Source organism: Aureobasidium pullulans (assembly GCF_000721785.1).
Source record: "Aureobasidium pullulans EXF-150 unplaced genomic scaffold scaffold_9, whole genome shotgun sequence".
Lineage (NCBI taxonomy): Eukaryota > Fungi > Ascomycota > Dothideomycetes > Dothideales > Saccotheciaceae > Aureobasidium > Aureobasidium pullulans.
The window spans coordinates 633,585-649,840 of record NW_021941029.1 but is presented as its reverse complement, the minus strand read 5'-3'; the positions used below and the strand labels follow the sequence as shown (position 1 = coordinate 649,840).

Genomic DNA, 16,256 nt, shown 5'->3' with positions numbered 1-16,256 from the left:
ATACCATAGCAGTAGGGTCATGCTCCCAGACTACTGCTAGGCAAGCCCTCCCAAATCAATCGTCAGCACGCAAGATGTTTTTCGTATCTGCAATTGTCCAAAGAGATCTGGTCGACACACTACTTTCGACAGACACGAGCCAACTTTCAAAAACATCTTTGCATTTTCATAGCTAATCCGGTAACTGTTCGGCGTCTGAGATTCTTGAGCAGGGCTCGGGTCAAGTAGAGTGGCGGTATCTCATTTTGCCAAGGAGCCTTCCAACCATCGAGATGCAGAATAAGTTTTATTCTAGTGAGGTCGGCCAGAGAGAAGACGCAGGGGTGCCACTTTCAGTGAACACGGACGCGGTCTGTCAAATACATCTTGTCTTCCGACAGCCATTTCAATGGCCAAGTGACTCATGGACTGCGTATAAACAGATCGGTGGCATATTCATATTCTCGCTCAGTCGTCCCTTGCTTTACTTTTCATCATCAGTTTCTACCTGATGGCCCAACTTCCCATCAATAAAAGCCTGCATCTCACCGCCATATTTCGCCAACGTCCACACCAAGATTCCACCACTGATGGCCAAGATAACGCCTATTGTAGCGGCAAGTCCGATACCTATTGAATCGATCAATGGTACGATAGCTGCATTTCCTGAAGCGCCGAAGATGTATTGGATAAAGTATTTGGATGCGATGACTGCTGTACGTTGTTCGGGTATCGCCTCTGTTGCGAAACAGTTAGCAATGTGTTGAAAATGGAAGAGCGGGAGCGATGACTTACCAGCACAATAAGTATTCAACGAGCTAAACGCCGCCATCAATCCCGCACCGGTGAAAAAGGCCGCCACGATGGCCAAAGCTAAGCCCCCGACATCATATTGTAAACACCAGCCGTAGATGAGCTGGGAAGCAGGGATGATGAGGAAGAAGGCGATGAGACCGCTGTTGAGTCTATCTTGTGGGACACGTTTGCCTCCTCGTTGCATTATCTTTTTGGCCATGGTCATATCGGAAAAACGACCGCCAGCGATGGACCCGAGGAGGAAGCCGGCGCCTGGAGCGATGTAGAAGAGACCGGAGACGAGCGGAGATGTCAGATTGAAGCGTGGGTTGACTAAGTGGCGTGGCGCTGCTAGTAGGGAGTACTGGGTCCAAGCAAGTAATCCACATGCAAGATCCTGAGCCTCGTCAGTCATGGGTTCAGACATCTTAAGAGAGACAATCATACCGCAAAGAAGACATTAGGATAGATAAGAAGAGTAAACACTTTGAGCATCTCGACCTGCGACTTGCCCCAGAGTTTCAAACTAGGCTTCTCGGTGATTTGGTGTGGTTGTGCGATGGAAGGGACGAAGAGCAAGGATAGAACCAATCCTAAGCCGACCATGCCTGTCTGTACCCAGAAGATGATTCTCCAAGACGCGAAGGTGACAATAATTCCTCCAACAAGAGGGCCAATGGCAGGTCCCAGCACGGAACCAACCATGAAGAAGCCGACGGCTGTACCTCTTCTTTTTTGGTCGAAGATGTCGGCGATGATGGTTTGGCCTATAGACGACCTCAGTAACCCAAACCTCATGCGAGAACGTAGTGATACGTACCAGCAACCATATTGTATGTTCCTTGAAATCCAGCAAGAACTCTCATAGCCGTAAACATAGCCATGTTTATCGACAACGCCGTGCCTATTGAGCATAAGAACAGTACTGCGATAGCAGCATTGTAGGCTGTCCGTCTTCCTAATGTCCTAGCAATCGGTGCCCATAACAGACTTGATGATCCCATGGCTAGTAATACTCCGGCGTTGGTAACATTGATGTGCTCTGCTGTAGTGCCGAACTCGGCGGCTATCTCTGGGGTTGCTGGATATAGACATGTGCTCGAGAATGTGGCAGCCAGACACATGAAGCTGACGGTAAAGAGAATGACATATTTGTGCCAGCTAGGCAAGTCCGTTCCCTTCTTAGAGGTTTCTTTGGCTATAGGCGGCGCTGTAGTTGTATGCCCCATACTGATTCAGTTGTTAAGAAATACAGTTGAAGATCCTCTCTCATCAAAATAGTGGTAAAGAAGCAGAGGCCGAAAATTGTATGTCAAGGTAAAAAGAGTGTGCTTTCTTCGAAAAGATTGATAAGTATACTTAAGAGTCAGAGATATGATTTACGTCAACATGGAGACGAGTCTCAATGGTTCTCTGCGGTAAGATGTTCAAGATACCGAAGAGAAACGATGTTTTACCAAGCCAGCGACTTCGCACTTCTTCGCCGAGAGGAAGTCCGAACCGGCTTCATCTTGCCGCAGCCCGTCCAAAGAGTGGAGCATCAGGCATACATAGATATGGATAGCGAATTAGCTCATCAAGACTTTTGCTTGTCGCGCTTCATGCAAGGCGATGGCGGTGGTATTCGGTACTCTGGTGCTTTATGTGCACGTTTGAGAAGCTCGGGACAAAGGTTGGTTTCCCACGAAGGAAGGCAGACGCCGACAATCAGCTCGGCGTGCGGCTCAATTACGCCGAGCCGATTGCAAATATTCGGCTTCTTTCTAGGACACATCTGATACAAGTAAAGAACTTCACTTGTTGCGGAAGACACGAGTGTGGTAAGAATATTTCATGATATAATTCTATGTGACAGCCGATCTATATATAAACACCTGACGCTTAAAAAGCAATCCATAAAAGCTGGCTAACAGATGAAACGTGACAAGAGTTGTATCAACAGGGACAAAAAGCGATTATGAAATGCCTGAGAAAATGATAACGAAAGACGACTTGTGCGTAGAGGGTATAAAAAGCCAATGGATGGCAAAAGCAATGAACTTTGAGAAAGTAGGAAAAACGTAAAGAGAGAGGGAGAATGATGGTTAAGCCTCGGCGATGACGGTGACTGGGCCATTGCGAAGAGGGGCACGGTCTCTACCCTCATAGACCTCACCGGGCCATCCCTGATATGTGGTTCCATCATCGACGATGTCACCAGCCATGACCAGAGTGTGCTCAAGAAGCATAGTGTCCTGGCCCATGTTGGCACCAGACAACAGTCTAGCGCCACTTCTTAGGACACTGCGATCACCGACGACCAGAGGGTTCAGGTTGAAGACACCACGAGAGTTGATGTGAGAGACAAGGGATGCATCATCGACGGCGACACGGTCACCAAGGGTGAGAAGGTCGGGCTCGGTGAACATGAGCGAAGGAAGACCGCCGGAGAAAAGAGAGCAGTCCTTGCCGATGGTGGCACCCAGAGCGCGGAAGTACATGACTGCATAGTGGGTGCCGGTGAGCAGGCCGATGACACCGCTTCCGCCGTAGCAGACGCGACGCAATTTCTCGATTGTAAGGAAGAGTTGCCAGCGCTGGCAGTAGCTGCTCTTGTCCCAGTCATAGTTGCCGACCTGGCGTCTACCAAGAAGAATCCATTTTGCGGCGACGACAATGGTAAGAGCAAGAAGTGCTTGGAATGTGTGCAAGACGGCAATGAAGGCGGCGAAGAGAGCGAAGATGAGTACGGGGCGGAAGGGAGTGTCGGGCTGGTGGACAGGGTCCGAAGTCTTGATGAGCTTGGCGACAAGTTGCAGAGCGCCAATCGACGAAATGTTCCAGTAGAAGGCGACAAAGATGGTTGTGAAGGTCGAGTAGAGGAAGATGGTCCAGGGTCCGAACACGTGGTAGGGAGCTTGGCCCTCGTAGAAGGCACGACCGAAGGGCGACGAAGACTTGGCTGCAATGTCCTTCTCGACCATTGTCATCGACGAACTGCTGCTCAACACACCTTCCTGGATTGCCTTGTCATTATCGGCCTTTTCCTTTTCGCTAAGAGTCACGCTGCTGGAGTTGGTGGTGCTGTTCAAGCTGGGCATGCCATGCTGAACGTTGCCAGTATCCGAGGTGGTAGGTCGCTTGTTGCCACTGAGACAGATGGCCTCACCAGCTTTGCTTCCAACCCAAACACTCTCCTGTTCGTAGTACTTGTTTCTGCGGGTCAAAGCACCGCTACCAAGGACACTCTTCTTACCAACGGTGACACCAGGCAACAACACGACACGGTCCGAGATCATGGCGCCATCCTGGACGCGAACATAATCACTACCAGTGCCATCAGATGTCACGAGATGAGAGCGAGAACCGAAGACAATGTCACTGCCAATGTCGAGGAGGTCGAAGTCCTGGAATGAAGGTCCTGTACCCGGCCAGTACACGCGTTGACCGACCTTGGCACCCATGGCGCGATACAGGACTGACGTCGCCTCGTAATGTCCACCAAAGAGCTCAGTGACCTTGTGGAATGCGGCTGGTGGTGCGATAGCTTTGAGCACGGCCATACGGAAACGTTGGGCTTGGGATCTAGACTGGGCTGGTCCGGGGGTGAGTTTACCGATGCTCATATCCAAAACCTTCTTGATGACCCAAACGGCAAAGAACCACGTGAGAGGAGCTGCACCAGCACCGAAGATCTTTGCGGCAAAGTGCCACCCGATACGATGAGGAACGGCAAACCACAAAATGATCGACTGAACCTTGTCTGCAGTGGGCTTGGGCTGGGTCAGGACGAGACCAACGAGACCACCAATCCAGGGACCGCTCTTGCAAAGAGCGACCAAAAGAGAGATGGGAGTGATGAACAAGAAGGAGAGGATGGGGTGAGCACCAGGAATCTTGCTGGAAGACAGGTCACGGAACTCCTCGCTGGCATCTTCGCTCTCCCAGCTCGAGGAGTTGGGGCCAATGCAAGCATTGTCAGGTACAGAAGTTCCAGGAGCGACAATCGAGGCGAGACCAACGCTGGCTGTTTTGCCCACACGAACGTGGCCAAGGAACATACTGGTGTTCTGCTCGGCACCGAAGCCTCTGCAGATACATTGGTCCAAGTTCGCTCCGTCCTCGAGAGTGACGAGATCGAACTCGCGAATGGTAGTGCGCTTGTGGATCTTGACACCTTTGCCAATCTTTGCTCCCATGAGACGGTAATACCAGATGGTGCTGATCTCTGACTGACCAAAGATACCCTTGCCGAGGATTGTAATAATCTTGTCGGTGACCCACCAGCGCGTGTGGTAGGGACCCCACATGGGATACATGCCTTCCTTGTACTTGCCAACAATCATCCACTTGAGGAAGATGGCAAGAATAGGGCAGACAACCATGGTGATGGCTTTGGCGATACCGAGTGCGAGGATCAGGTTGAAGAGACGGCCGATAAGTCTTGTGGAAGTGATCCAGTCACGAGTGGCACTGAGCATGTACATGAAACAGGTCCAAGTCAGTGCACGCTTCATGGGATAGAGCAAGCCAATGGGGAAGAGCTGAATCAGAAGGACAATGGGGTTGGTGGAGCTGTATGTCTTCTCGCAGCCAACATTGACAGGAGCCTGCTCGATCTCGATGGTGGTATGCTTCTCATCGGTAGGACCACGCATCTCATCGATGTTCTTGGCCAATGCGCTGATCTTGCTGTGCACGAAGAGCAAATCGATGGGCAAGCGGACCTTGAACTCTTTGCGGAGTTCGGACAGGAGACGTCCAGCACGCAGACTGTCACCACCCAAAGCGAAAAAGTCCGAATCGGGAGTGAGCTCGGAAGCAGCGCAAGATAGGATGCGGACGAAGACTTCGGCAATCTTGACCTCGGTGGCGCTCATGTCACTAGCAATCTCATCAGGGCCGTCTTCGATCAAGGTCTCTAGCTGAGCATTGTCAAGCGATCCCTCTCTGTCTCTAGGCAGAGGGACGTCAAGGCAATGCAATTTGCTGGGAATTAGGTATCCATCGAGCTGGGTGCGGAGAAGAGAGTCGAAGCTAGGGTAGCTCGACATGACCGGTGTGACGGTTGAGTTTTTGCGAGGGGCAAAGAAAGCCTCAGGGTATCCATCGTGAGACGCCTTTCTAACAGCAATATCGAATTCGGTACCGAAAACGGATGAAAGCTTGCGAGACACGTAGGCTGCGTCGAACGAGCAGATTGAACCACCAATACGGGTACTGAGAGGAGTGTTGGGTGGGGGACATGCGGCCTCAAAGTGGCGGTCCGCCAGAGGTGTGTCGTCAGTAATCTCGCCCAGGCCAAGACGCTCGGCAAGCTTGATGCGGAGGACCTTGTTGTTGTTTTTGGGTAGGTCGTCCATGTAGACGATGTAGTTGGGCCATTTGACCTGGCTCAAAGAGTCCTTCAAGGCCTCCTGCACAGTCTTGATATCTGCGCGGCAAGCACCAAGGGGAGTGACCAAGACTACACCAGGGACTTCCTGAAGTACATCGTGCGGCATAGAGAAAGCCAAAGCGGCGGACACACGACCAAACAGAGGGTTGCCCTCACGCTTGGCAGCAGTGACAATGGCTTCTTCGATCTCGAACGGCGAGATCAGTTCACCGCCTCTGTTGATGACTTCCTTGCTTCTACCAGTCACGTATAGGTAGCCATCAGCATCCAGATAGCCCATGTCACCAGTGTCGAACCAGCCATCGGCAGTAAAGCATGAAGTGTCCAGTACGTCGTTCTCCTTGAGATATCCGCCGAAAACCGGTGCGCCTCTCACAGCGATGCGACCCACAGTGTGGATGGGTAATCTGCTGTCGTTTCCATCCAGGATAGCCATATCCGGTCCGACAGTGATTCCAGAAGTTCCAGATCGGTCGAGTTGGTAATTAAGAGGTGGACTTGAGATGGGCATACATTCGGTCATACCATAGCTGGGGAGAACAATGCACTTGAAGGTATCCCTTAGCGTGATTGCAAGTGATGGCAACAGACCACCAGCTGCGTTACAGATCAAACGCATCTTGCTGTTCTCAAGCGCTGATGGACGGTTGCGGCCTTCTTCCAGGATCACCGAGTGCATTGAGGGTGATGCGTAGTACCAGGTTGGTTGAAGGTCTTCCACGACATCCCAGAAGAGGTTGGCATCGAATGCTGGACAGCAAATTGTAGAGCCACCGGCCATGATGGGAGCGAATAGATTTCTGACAATACCACCGACGTGGAAGAGGGGCATCATGTTGATGCAAATATCGTCTTTGGTCAATCCCCAGGACTCGATGACGAAGGCTACACCAGATATGATGGTGTGAACAGTATAAGGGACGACCTTCTTCTTGCCGGAAGTGCCTGATGTGAATAGTACAAGTGCAATGTCATCAGATCCGTTGGGCGAAGCTTTCGAGTTGACGACCAGAGGCGAGCCATTGCTAAATGTCATGTTGAAGGTAGAGTCTTCTTTGGATTCAACCAAAATGACTTGGATACCAGCCTCATGGACCCAAGCATCTTGTAGGCCTAGTCTCTGAACATCCGGTTTTGTGACTAGGACTACGCTGGCTCCTGCTTGCATGACATCGCTTTGGAACTGCTCCGGTCCTGAAGCCACTGTTACTGGTGCTGCTGTGTAGTAGGTGGAAGTGGCCAAGAGAGCTAATCCGAGCACAGGTCCGTTCGGGAGGGCCAAGGCAACGGTTGATCTGGTTCCGGCGGTCTGCTGAATTGGAAGACTAAAGTTTTTCACGAAGTTGTGCAACTTCTTGTGGTTCAGAGGGTTCGAAGAAGAGGCACCGTAGATTGCCGGGGTATCTGATTCGGGAAGTAGGGAGCAGACATCCGTGTATGTGTTCTTCATTTGCTGTGATAAGCCATCTAGCAGGCTGTTGTGTTGTGTATCCCTACCAGATTTGACGTCCTCGGGGAGAAGGTTCCAGAGTCTCGAGAAACAACACGAGAGATCGAATGTTGGCCAGGAACCAGGCAGGGTGTTGATCAATGATGTGAGTAACCGTAATGAAGGAAGAGCTGTGTCCGCTGAAAGAGGTATCGAAGCAAGGAGGTTGGTCTTGCTGATAAAGGGGTTGTTGATGGCAGCATCTAAACAACTCGAAAGAGCGGCTTCATGATGGCTTGTGATTAATGGTTTGTCCTGAAAGACGTAGTTGGCGATGGTAGTCCTGTCCATGATTGATAATAATAATTGAAAACGACAGAGACTTCAAACACGCAACCAAGTAATGAGGGAGGAATTAAGGAAGGGAGGAGATACAACGTCCAGCCACGAGAGGCGTACGGGCAGCCTATATGTATAAGGGGATGGATACAATTCCCATGATGATGCCACACTTTGGCTCGGTACACCACCCACTTCAACGGTTCCTCGACAGTGAACCCAAACTTTACGCCCTTGACTCGCTTGACATGATCGGAGTCTGCAGCTGAGGCCGTAAGGACGCTTGAGACATGGCTATCTTTAGTGGAGTACATGTGTGGAAAACAAGCATAAAGGAGAACGATGTGCTAGAACGCGTAAGGAGCGTGGGTCCCGGTTTCGAGCAGACTAGGAGGCTCCGCAGATCAAATGGTCCAAGTTTGCATCAAGAAAGGTAATTGATCGGGAAACTGGGCAGCAACCAAATCATTCCCTCGTTAGTGCGTGCTGCAGAGCCTGCAGCTTGGAAGAGCTGCTGAAATGCAGATATACGGGTGTGCGGACGCCTGCCGAGCTTGGATGGTTGACGGCCACGGCGAAGCCGTTTTGAGCATCTGGAGGCCATGCCCGTGCCTCAACGAGTTGAGGCTAACCTTATTGACTTTCCCCGTGGCCCTACACGTGAGCTACCGTAGCTGATATCAATGGCCTGGAGTCAATAACACGGAATGCTCTAGGGCTATGAAGTTTCAGACCTGCAAGCTGGCGGAGCGCAGGAGATTTACCTTCGTGTTCAGTATCGTCTTGATAAGTCAAATTATGTATCCCTGCAGACAGGCGAGGGCAGAGAAATGACAGAATGGAAAACCTGATCGCAAAACATGGAAGCGCCGGAGTGTTTACGTCTCTCGCCGATTCAGATCAACCGCGGTCGAGGATCCTTTTTTCGTTCACGCTCGGCGGCTAGTCCGTAGTCCGTGCGGCTTCGCCCGCGAGCTAGTCTGCAAGGTACCGTGCATAAGCATACGATGCTAGGAAACGCAACTCAGCAGCTGAGCTGAGGCTGGAGGCCAGAGATGAGATGGGCGTTGCTTGACTTACTCAACTTGACAAGAGACACGCGAGGCAGTGATTATGAGTTTATGGCTTGCGATATGGCTGAGCTGAACTGAGCTGAGGTGGACAAGTTCGAGTCCCTGGTTCTAGAGGTGATAACGGTGGAAAAGGCGAGTCGACCTTGCAGAGTCGCGCGTCGAACGGCCGTAGAATTTTCGCGAGAACCTTGATTACCGAAGGTCGATGCTGATAGCAAGCGCAAGGCGTTATCTTATCGAGCATATCGTTGCATTACTCCAACCTCGAGTGTCAGTCGGAATCTCGCTGTCGATAGGAATTTATTGGGTTTCAAGCTCGTCCGCTGGAAGAACATTGCATGAACTCTCATTGCACATTGTTCGGGTCACTAATATCATCTTGCCTTGCCACAGCTAGATCTCTACTAATCGTAGGTCTCGGAACAACGATGAGTTGCGCTGAATAGATCTCTATGTGCGCTCGGTATCACCTTCCCAAAGCTTTGCACACTAGCGAATTGCTCCTGCTGCCTGCATCTTACTGGGCTTAGAAACATAGGTGAGTCTAATCAGCATTCGATAGCCCAATATAAACCAATGCGGCCTAGGTGACTCCCAGATCACTGGCACAATATACATCAAGCTTAATTCGTGGTTGTATCGTGTTATCTACAATAGTAAAGTAGGTGGATGTGATTGCCGTTGATTGATTCTCCATGAATGGCAGAGACAAACCGCTGCAACGTCATGTCGGGACAGCCGTTGCTCGAGTTCTAATGTCTCAGCCTGCAGCGCCATGCTGTAGAACGGTAGTTGGAATGCAGATAACTTTGATTTTACACATGCAGCTCAAGGTCTCAAAGTCTCTTTCGGGGCGTTCTTCGCTGCTTGTGAAAATGCTGTCATAGCACATGCGCATCGACGAAAGAATGGAAAGGGGTTGGCTAATGGTGAAAAGCCGATGCCCTCACCATCGGTCAACCAAACAGCAAGGTGTTGATCTGTAATTTCGTACGTGCGAGAAAGTCGACTTTAGATATCTTGCGATCGTCCCCTGTGCATAATCAAGGCCGACTGCCAAGCCAAGACCGTCGATATGCGAATTGGTACACGAGGTATCGCATGCAGGGAAACAATACAACAGCATATATGATTTATCGAATACAAAGAGCAATTTATCCCTTGCAGGATTCTATTGTCTTGGATGCACAACGCTAGTTTTGTGCCGTTTGGCTTGTTTGCTGCGAAGACCGACCTCTCGGTGCTCTCGAATTCTGTGACTGTCAACCGAGCGGCCGGGGGTGTGACGTGTGGAACTTGCGGGACGACAGTGGACAGGCGACAATCACAACCTGGAGAGATGAACAATGACAGGGATCCAGAGACTCCGCTGCTCCGGACATTCAGATCGGAATTGAATAGTGGAGCTGCATTGCAGTAACAGACAACCACATGGCTTGTGTGTCAACCAGGATGCGAAAATACAAGGTCCATGACTCTAAGCATCCCAGCAATCACAACATTTAATTGCACACGTACGTATGGAGAGCAACGACCAACGGATCAGTTTGCACGGACCAAGATACTGATAATCTTGAGCTGCGCTATGTAGATCCTGGGTAGATCCATCAGATAACTGTATATGTTGAGGTCGACCGTTGATAAGACGAAACATCGCTCACTCGCATCGAGGTTCTTGAGAGACCTCTGCAAGCCGATCCATGCAATTGGGTTGGAAAAACCTTACCATACACACACAGGAACTTACGAGATCATCCGAAGGACTACTAACGACCTCAACAAAGACATAATGGTGTGTAGTCGGGTGTTTCAACTAATATGGAGATGGAGTCAGGTCAGTGAATCGTCAACCATGGACCGGACTCACCATCCTCGCAAAAGCGCGAGTTCATGGCTATCAAAAAGCACAGTGTGATTTTCAGAGACTTTCCCTGAAAGTCTTGTGCCTGCGTAAATCTCCTCGAGCCTTGCTCTGTTCTTGGGATGTACTATGCGTTGTCGCCGGACTCGGTCCTGGTGAGACTTCTATGCTGGTGTGTCGAGGTCGGATTGTCAAGCATAGACCGGAGGTGATCATCAGGGACTGCCAGAGAGCGCTAACAAGATTGATAACGTACAATTTCCATCAGCACAGGAACTAGACGTTAGGCTGGCCTCCAGACTCTTCTTGCTTCCAATCAAAGCAGATATTCCATAAAAACCTTTGCTCGATGCAGACCGACAAAGATCATCCAAGAACCCACTAACGTCCTCAGCAAGAGCAACAGACTGTGCAGACAGTTGTTTCAACCAAGACATAGTATTGCGTGGCCTATACTGCTCACCGTCGACGCGTGTGGTTGATGTTAGGAAAATGGAGCGATGATGTCGATTGGACTTCGCAGCCTAGCGACTATCATGCAAAGTGGACTCCACCTTCCACAAAGGTGATCGTTTCAAGGATAGATACCTCATCGAGGTCTCCACACCCCCAGCGTTTGTGTTTGGCAACTGGAAGAACGCTATACACGAGTAACGCTTTCACGCTCGGCGAAAGATGCAGACTCGTATTTCGAGCTTATATCTCGCGACGCACAGGGGGAATGGTGTGCTGCTGAATGCTGGCTATGCTTTTTCCATCGGCAAGGTACACTCAGGTCGTTGATGCATCGTATGCCGTTGGTCATTACCAGGGTGCTGAGCTCAACGCGTTAATACTTCTAAATATCCTGTATTCAACAAGCCATACGGCCGACAGCAATCAGACCGAAAGTGATCATGGTGATTGATGTACACTATCAAGCAAACGCTGTTGATATGTAGAGCAAAAGGTGGGCACACCAGCCGATAGGACCAAACAGCTTCAGCAAAAGGCCCCTGTTGTCCTCTGCAGTTTGCAGCGGACGATGAGTATGTTGCGACTTCCAGTATCATGTTTGGTACGGCCGAAAACTGTGAGTTCAATCACGAGTTGCTGATTCGAAATGTGATCGGGTACCAAGAATATGGTTTCGAGGCGTCGAGAGCCTGCTGGCCTCTGAGATATCCAACAGCAGAGATCTTTGTCGACTCATCGGTACTGGTTAGGAATACCTCAGGCGCGAATGCTCTGAACGGTCTTAACGTATACCTAGGAGACCTGTGTATTGCGGCCCCGTCAGACGACTTTTCGATATGGAGGACATCACTGGACCGATCCTTTGTGTGACCAGAGTGCGAAGCAAGTAATGCCCGAGGGCTATCCGTACTGCAGATAAGTATATCGAGGCTGCAAATGGTCGACATGACTATTGAAATGCATATGGCTTTTTTCAATCATCATATTTATTTCAAGGGGGTTCGTCGCAATAAAGCTCTCGGCAGATGTCGAGCTTCCATTGAATGCAGCATGTTAGAGTTTGTTGAAGAAATGGAAACATCTGCAGCGCGAGTATACGTATCTACACCTACGTCAGGTGGCTGCGGTATACAGGGGGGGCTCTACCACGTTCGGCGAACAGCATCACTTGTGGTCGGCACTTTTGCGTCCAGGGGAACTGGGCTGAATTTTATCATGTCGACTTCTCCGTCGCACCGATACGCAGTGATATATCCACCGAACTGCGCAACACTTTCCGTGCAAGTGCACAGTTTACAGAGTTGCGTGTTGAGGGGCGGAAGAGATTTGGTAGATGTAGTCCATCCTCCTGAACGCCTGTCAAATCAGCTGTCAAAATGCAGGACAATCTTTCGAGATTGGTGCAATTGTCCAGAGAGTGTAGCTATCGCACGCGCTCTCTCTGGGCCAAGCTCGTTGTGCATCTGCACTCGGTACAGCTGCGCAGGTGGGCAAGTGCAGCACGGTAGTATTCAGCCTTCAGGTCACCCAGTTTCAGCCTCTCGTTAGCAAGGGACGGCAGACAGCATGAGACTTTCAGGATTCGTGGGATTCGGTGAGGGACAAGGACAGAAGTTGGAAGGTCGGGTAGTAAGGTGTCGGTGGTACGAATCGGTTGCTGGGCAACGCTTTGGCAGCGTACCAAATAACAAAGACGAACTCCGGTTCATAAGAGCAGAAGGTTGGAGAAGTGGTTTGGCGCCGACGGCTATTGCAACTCTCGTTTTTCCTTCTTTTCTCTATCGACCTTCTTTGCAACGCAGAATTGATTAGCTGGAGCCATCTCGGAGGATTATCAGGAAACCATCGTTGGATCAGTTGCATCTCAGTGGACGCTACTCCAGACTGCCGACATTGGCGTGAAGCGCAAACGAGGCGCGCAACCCCCGACTCGCCAGACACGTTCTACCAGGCAGGAGCTGTTACATGCCCTAAACATCGACATTTGACATTTTGGTCCTTCCTCTTCTCCCCGCAGGCTGCCGGCAGCTCTTTCCCTCTACGCCATGGACACTGGTTACCTGTCACAGCAAGTCACGACCATCATCAACCAGCTGCACGGCTACTTTGACGAGATTGGCCTTCCTACACATGAACGAGACTCGCGAGAGTCTGAGCTGTTTGCCGCTCTCTCCGAAACACTGCACAATCAGCTCAAGCTGGTCGCAAAGTAAGCCATCACTATGCGCGCGCAAAAACGAAAGATTGCGCTAACATGAACTGCTAGAGAAAAACATGATCTCACCGACGAGGCGCGTCGCTTGATCAAGTCGATCCGCCAGATGGAAGCTGCCCTGGTCGATGACAAGCCCCAACGAGACAGCGACTACCAAGACTCGGATCTATCCATCACCCTCCCTCTGCGCGACTGTATCGTGTCTCTCAAAGACAAGCACAACACTGTCTCAAGGATTCATCGCGAGCGCTACGAGCAGATCAAGAGTGTGTATCTTCAGTGCTGTCTATCGGCGCCCTAGTAGCTGACAAACTGCGCAGAACTTGCCGAAGCCCTCGAATCATATGCCTCCCACCTCGAACCGGCATTCGTCACTATCAAGCTCCCTCCCACTTCGCCCAACTCTAAGATTCCTCCATCGTTCGACGTTTCGCCCTCATATGTCACCTCCCTGGACAATGCGTTCACCCGCGTCTACGAAGAATATAACAAGCGTCTGGTGGTGGTGCAAACTCTGGCAGAAGAGATTATCAAGCTCTGGGGAGAACTGGGCACGCCACAGGCTCAGATCGATAGCACCATCGTCAAGCACGCTCGAAACGCTCCCGAACAGCTCGGTTTGCATCAAGACGACATGAGCCGACTGAGAGCAAAGAAGGAGAAACTACTGGGCGAGAAGCAAGAGCGTGCCGTCAGACTGGAAGAGCTGAAGGAGGCTGTCGAGACTTTGTGGGACAAGCTGGGAGTCGAAGAAAGCGACCGTAAACCCTTCCTGGCTAGTAACAGAGGATGCGGGCTGCGCGCCATCAACGAGTTCGAGGATGAGCTGGCTCGTCTGAACGAGCTGAAGCGCCAGAACTTGCACCTGTTCGTTGAAGATGCTCGATTCAAGCTGCAAGAACTTTGGGATGGACTCTATTTCTGCGAGGAGGAGATGCTCGAGTTTACGCCAGCCTTCTCAGGTGAGTTGAACGGCTGCACGACATGTTCAAATTACTAACGATTGAGCAGATGTATACTCGGATGCTCTACTCGAAGCTCACGAGGCCGAGATTGGCAGGCTCGAGACCCTCAAAGAGCAGCGTGCACCTACTCTGGCCATGGTCGACAAGCACCGCTCGCTCGTCAAAGATCGCGATGACTTGGCTGCTTCATCGCAAGATGCCTCTCGTCTCATGCTTCGTGGTCAAAAGGGCGAGAAGCGTGACCCTACGCGCCTCCTGCGTGAAGAGAAGATGCGCAAGCGTATTGCAAAAGAGCTGCCCAAGGTCGAGAGCGACTTGCGTCAGATCCTCGAAGATTGGGAGGAAGAATACGGCCGTCCCTTCCTCGTGCATGGAGAACGCTACCTGGACGAGCTGGAGGCCACATCACAGAAACAGTCCTCTCAGGGCTCTGTGCGCTCAAAGACGCCGTCCATCCCGCCTCGATCAAAGACGCCCTCGTCTGTACCGCCATCAACCGTTCGTCCCAAGTCAGCCGCTGCTGCCGCTCCCACAACGGCCATCAAGAGTCAGACTCTGCGCGGTCCCCCTCGCTCAAAGACTCCTACCGCCTCGCGCAATCCATTGGCCTCGTCTGTCATGGGTCCTCCCTTATCACATTCATCGTCTAACTCCTCGTTTGCAGCTTCGGTCGGTCCGGGTAGTCTCCGCAGTCCTTCCAAGATCCCTGGTCGCCAGCCCCTGAGCAGCATGCTCCAGTCTGGTACTTCGAGCGCACGCCGCCCCCCACCTGGTCCACTGGGTCATTCTAGAGCAGAGTCTGATACCAGCACTCTTCGCAGCCGCATGGCTCCACCGCCACGACCCATGTCGCGCGATTTCTTCTCTCCACCAGAGACGCCTTGTCCCATAAACAACGCCGACATCTCGTTTGAACGCAGTGGCAGCATCATCCGTCACATGAGCCCCGAAGACCCCTACAGTGACCGCAGCTCGTTACGCTCAGTGCGCACCTTCCAGTCCACCGCTTCCTCCCGTCCAGCCTCCCAGGCGACACACCACTATGTGGCAGCTGCACCGCGACCCTCACCACGCTTCGAGTACCCTGCCGCACCGCCGCCAGCCGCAATGTCTCGTCAAACTTCCAATGCCTCCTCTGTCGAGACGTCAAACTCGGCAGTATCTGGCTCCGAGAATTGGGAGACATACACGGATGCCTCAGATGACGAAGAGCCAGATCCCCGCATGGCTTATTATGCCAAAGTACGTACAAACAAGCGCGACTCGCCTGAAGACTCTGCCTATGGAGGTGCTGGCAAAGGCTTTGGGGCCAAAGTCCGAGCGATAGGTGTCTCAGACGATGGCAGCGAGACCGCTTGGTCCGATGTTGGCGAGACGTTTTGATGACCCTACTTTTTGAGCTTCTCCTCTTTCCACGACTACCTTTTTTCTGACTGGCAATGTCCGGATCGTTTTGATAGATCGATCTCTCCGCTAACCGGACACACGATTTCTTCCGTTTCTTGTTCTTTCTTGGGAGGCAGCGCTTTCTTTTTGACCTAAACTTTTTCTCTGATGACTTCGTTTCTGTTATTCTACCCTGCCTCTTTTACTTTTACAGAGTACAACGGGCTGTTCTCCGTTTTCTTAGATGCTATTACTGTTCTTGTAGTACTACACGGCTTCTTTCTCTTTGCATCATTGTTATGATGAGATGATGCTCGCGAATATGAATTGCTTCGTTGCAACTTCCCACCTCCGTTTGTTACTGTGAACAGCTGCTCTCAA

General features: G+C 51.2%; 3 protein-coding genes across 3 annotated transcripts; 1 reads left to right on the top strand and 2 right to left on the bottom strand.

The window, feature by feature from the left end:
• Nucleotides 1-167: 167 nt before the first annotated feature.
• On the bottom strand, nucleotides 168-2,134 carry M438DRAFT_296935 (MFS general substrate transporter). Its single transcript, XM_029901925.1, has 4 exons — nucleotides 1,595-2,134; nucleotides 1,222-1,541; nucleotides 775-1,171; nucleotides 168-717 (listed from the first exon to the last, which is right to left on the bottom strand). Exons 1-4 carry the CDS (start codon nucleotides 2,001-2,003, stop codon nucleotides 464-466), a joined length of 1,380 nt encoding a protein of 459 aa, XP_029760667.1. The 5' UTR covers nucleotides 2,004-2,134; the 3' UTR covers nucleotides 168-463.
• A 456-nt stretch (nucleotides 2,135-2,590) lies between these two features.
• M438DRAFT_345601 (uncharacterized protein) lies at nucleotides 2,591-8,363 on the bottom strand. The gene has a single exon (XM_029905487.1). The coding sequence runs from the start codon at nucleotides 7,929-7,931 to the stop codon at nucleotides 2,859-2,861; it is 5,073 nt and encodes a 1,690-aa protein (XP_029760666.1). The 5' UTR covers nucleotides 7,932-8,363; the 3' UTR covers nucleotides 2,591-2,858.
• A 4,654-nt stretch (nucleotides 8,364-13,017) lies between these two features.
• Nucleotides 13,018-16,224, top strand: M438DRAFT_296927 (uncharacterized protein). Its single transcript, XM_029901924.1, has 4 exons — nucleotides 13,018-13,518; nucleotides 13,576-13,790; nucleotides 13,845-14,486; nucleotides 14,536-16,224. Exons 1-4 carry the CDS (start codon nucleotides 13,355-13,357, stop codon nucleotides 15,870-15,872), a joined length of 2,358 nt encoding a protein of 785 aa, XP_029760665.1. The 5' UTR covers nucleotides 13,018-13,354; the 3' UTR covers nucleotides 15,873-16,224.
• Nucleotides 16,225-16,256: the final 32 nt, after the last annotated feature.

Bases quoted from the DNA above. Each gene is read 5' to 3' on its own strand.
- M438DRAFT_296935 (XM_029901925.1), bottom strand. From the start codon at position 2,003: ATGGGGCATACAACTACAGCGCCGCCTATAGCCAAAGAAACCTCTAAG. The intron at 1,542-1,594 runs GTACGTATCACT...GGTCGTCTATAG, and splicing joins AACATACAATATGGTTGCTG to GCCAAACCATCATCGCCGAC. The intron at 718-774 runs GTAAGTCATCGC...GTTTCGCAACAG, and splicing joins GTTGAATACTTATTGTGCTG to AGGCGATACCCGAACAACGT.
- M438DRAFT_345601 (XM_029905487.1), bottom strand. From the start codon at position 7,931: ATGGACAGGACTACCATCGCCAACTACGTCTTTCAGGACAAACCATTA.
- M438DRAFT_296927 (XM_029901924.1), top strand. From the start codon at position 13,355: ATGGACACTGGTTACCTGTCACAGCAAGTCACGACCATCATCAACCAG. The intron at 13,519-13,575 runs GTAAGCCATCAC...ATGAACTGCTAG, and splicing joins CAGCTCAAGCTGGTCGCAAA to AGAAAAACATGATCTCACCG. The intron at 14,487-14,535 runs GTGAGTTGAACG...ACGATTGAGCAG, and splicing joins GTTTACGCCAGCCTTCTCAG to ATGTATACTCGGATGCTCTA.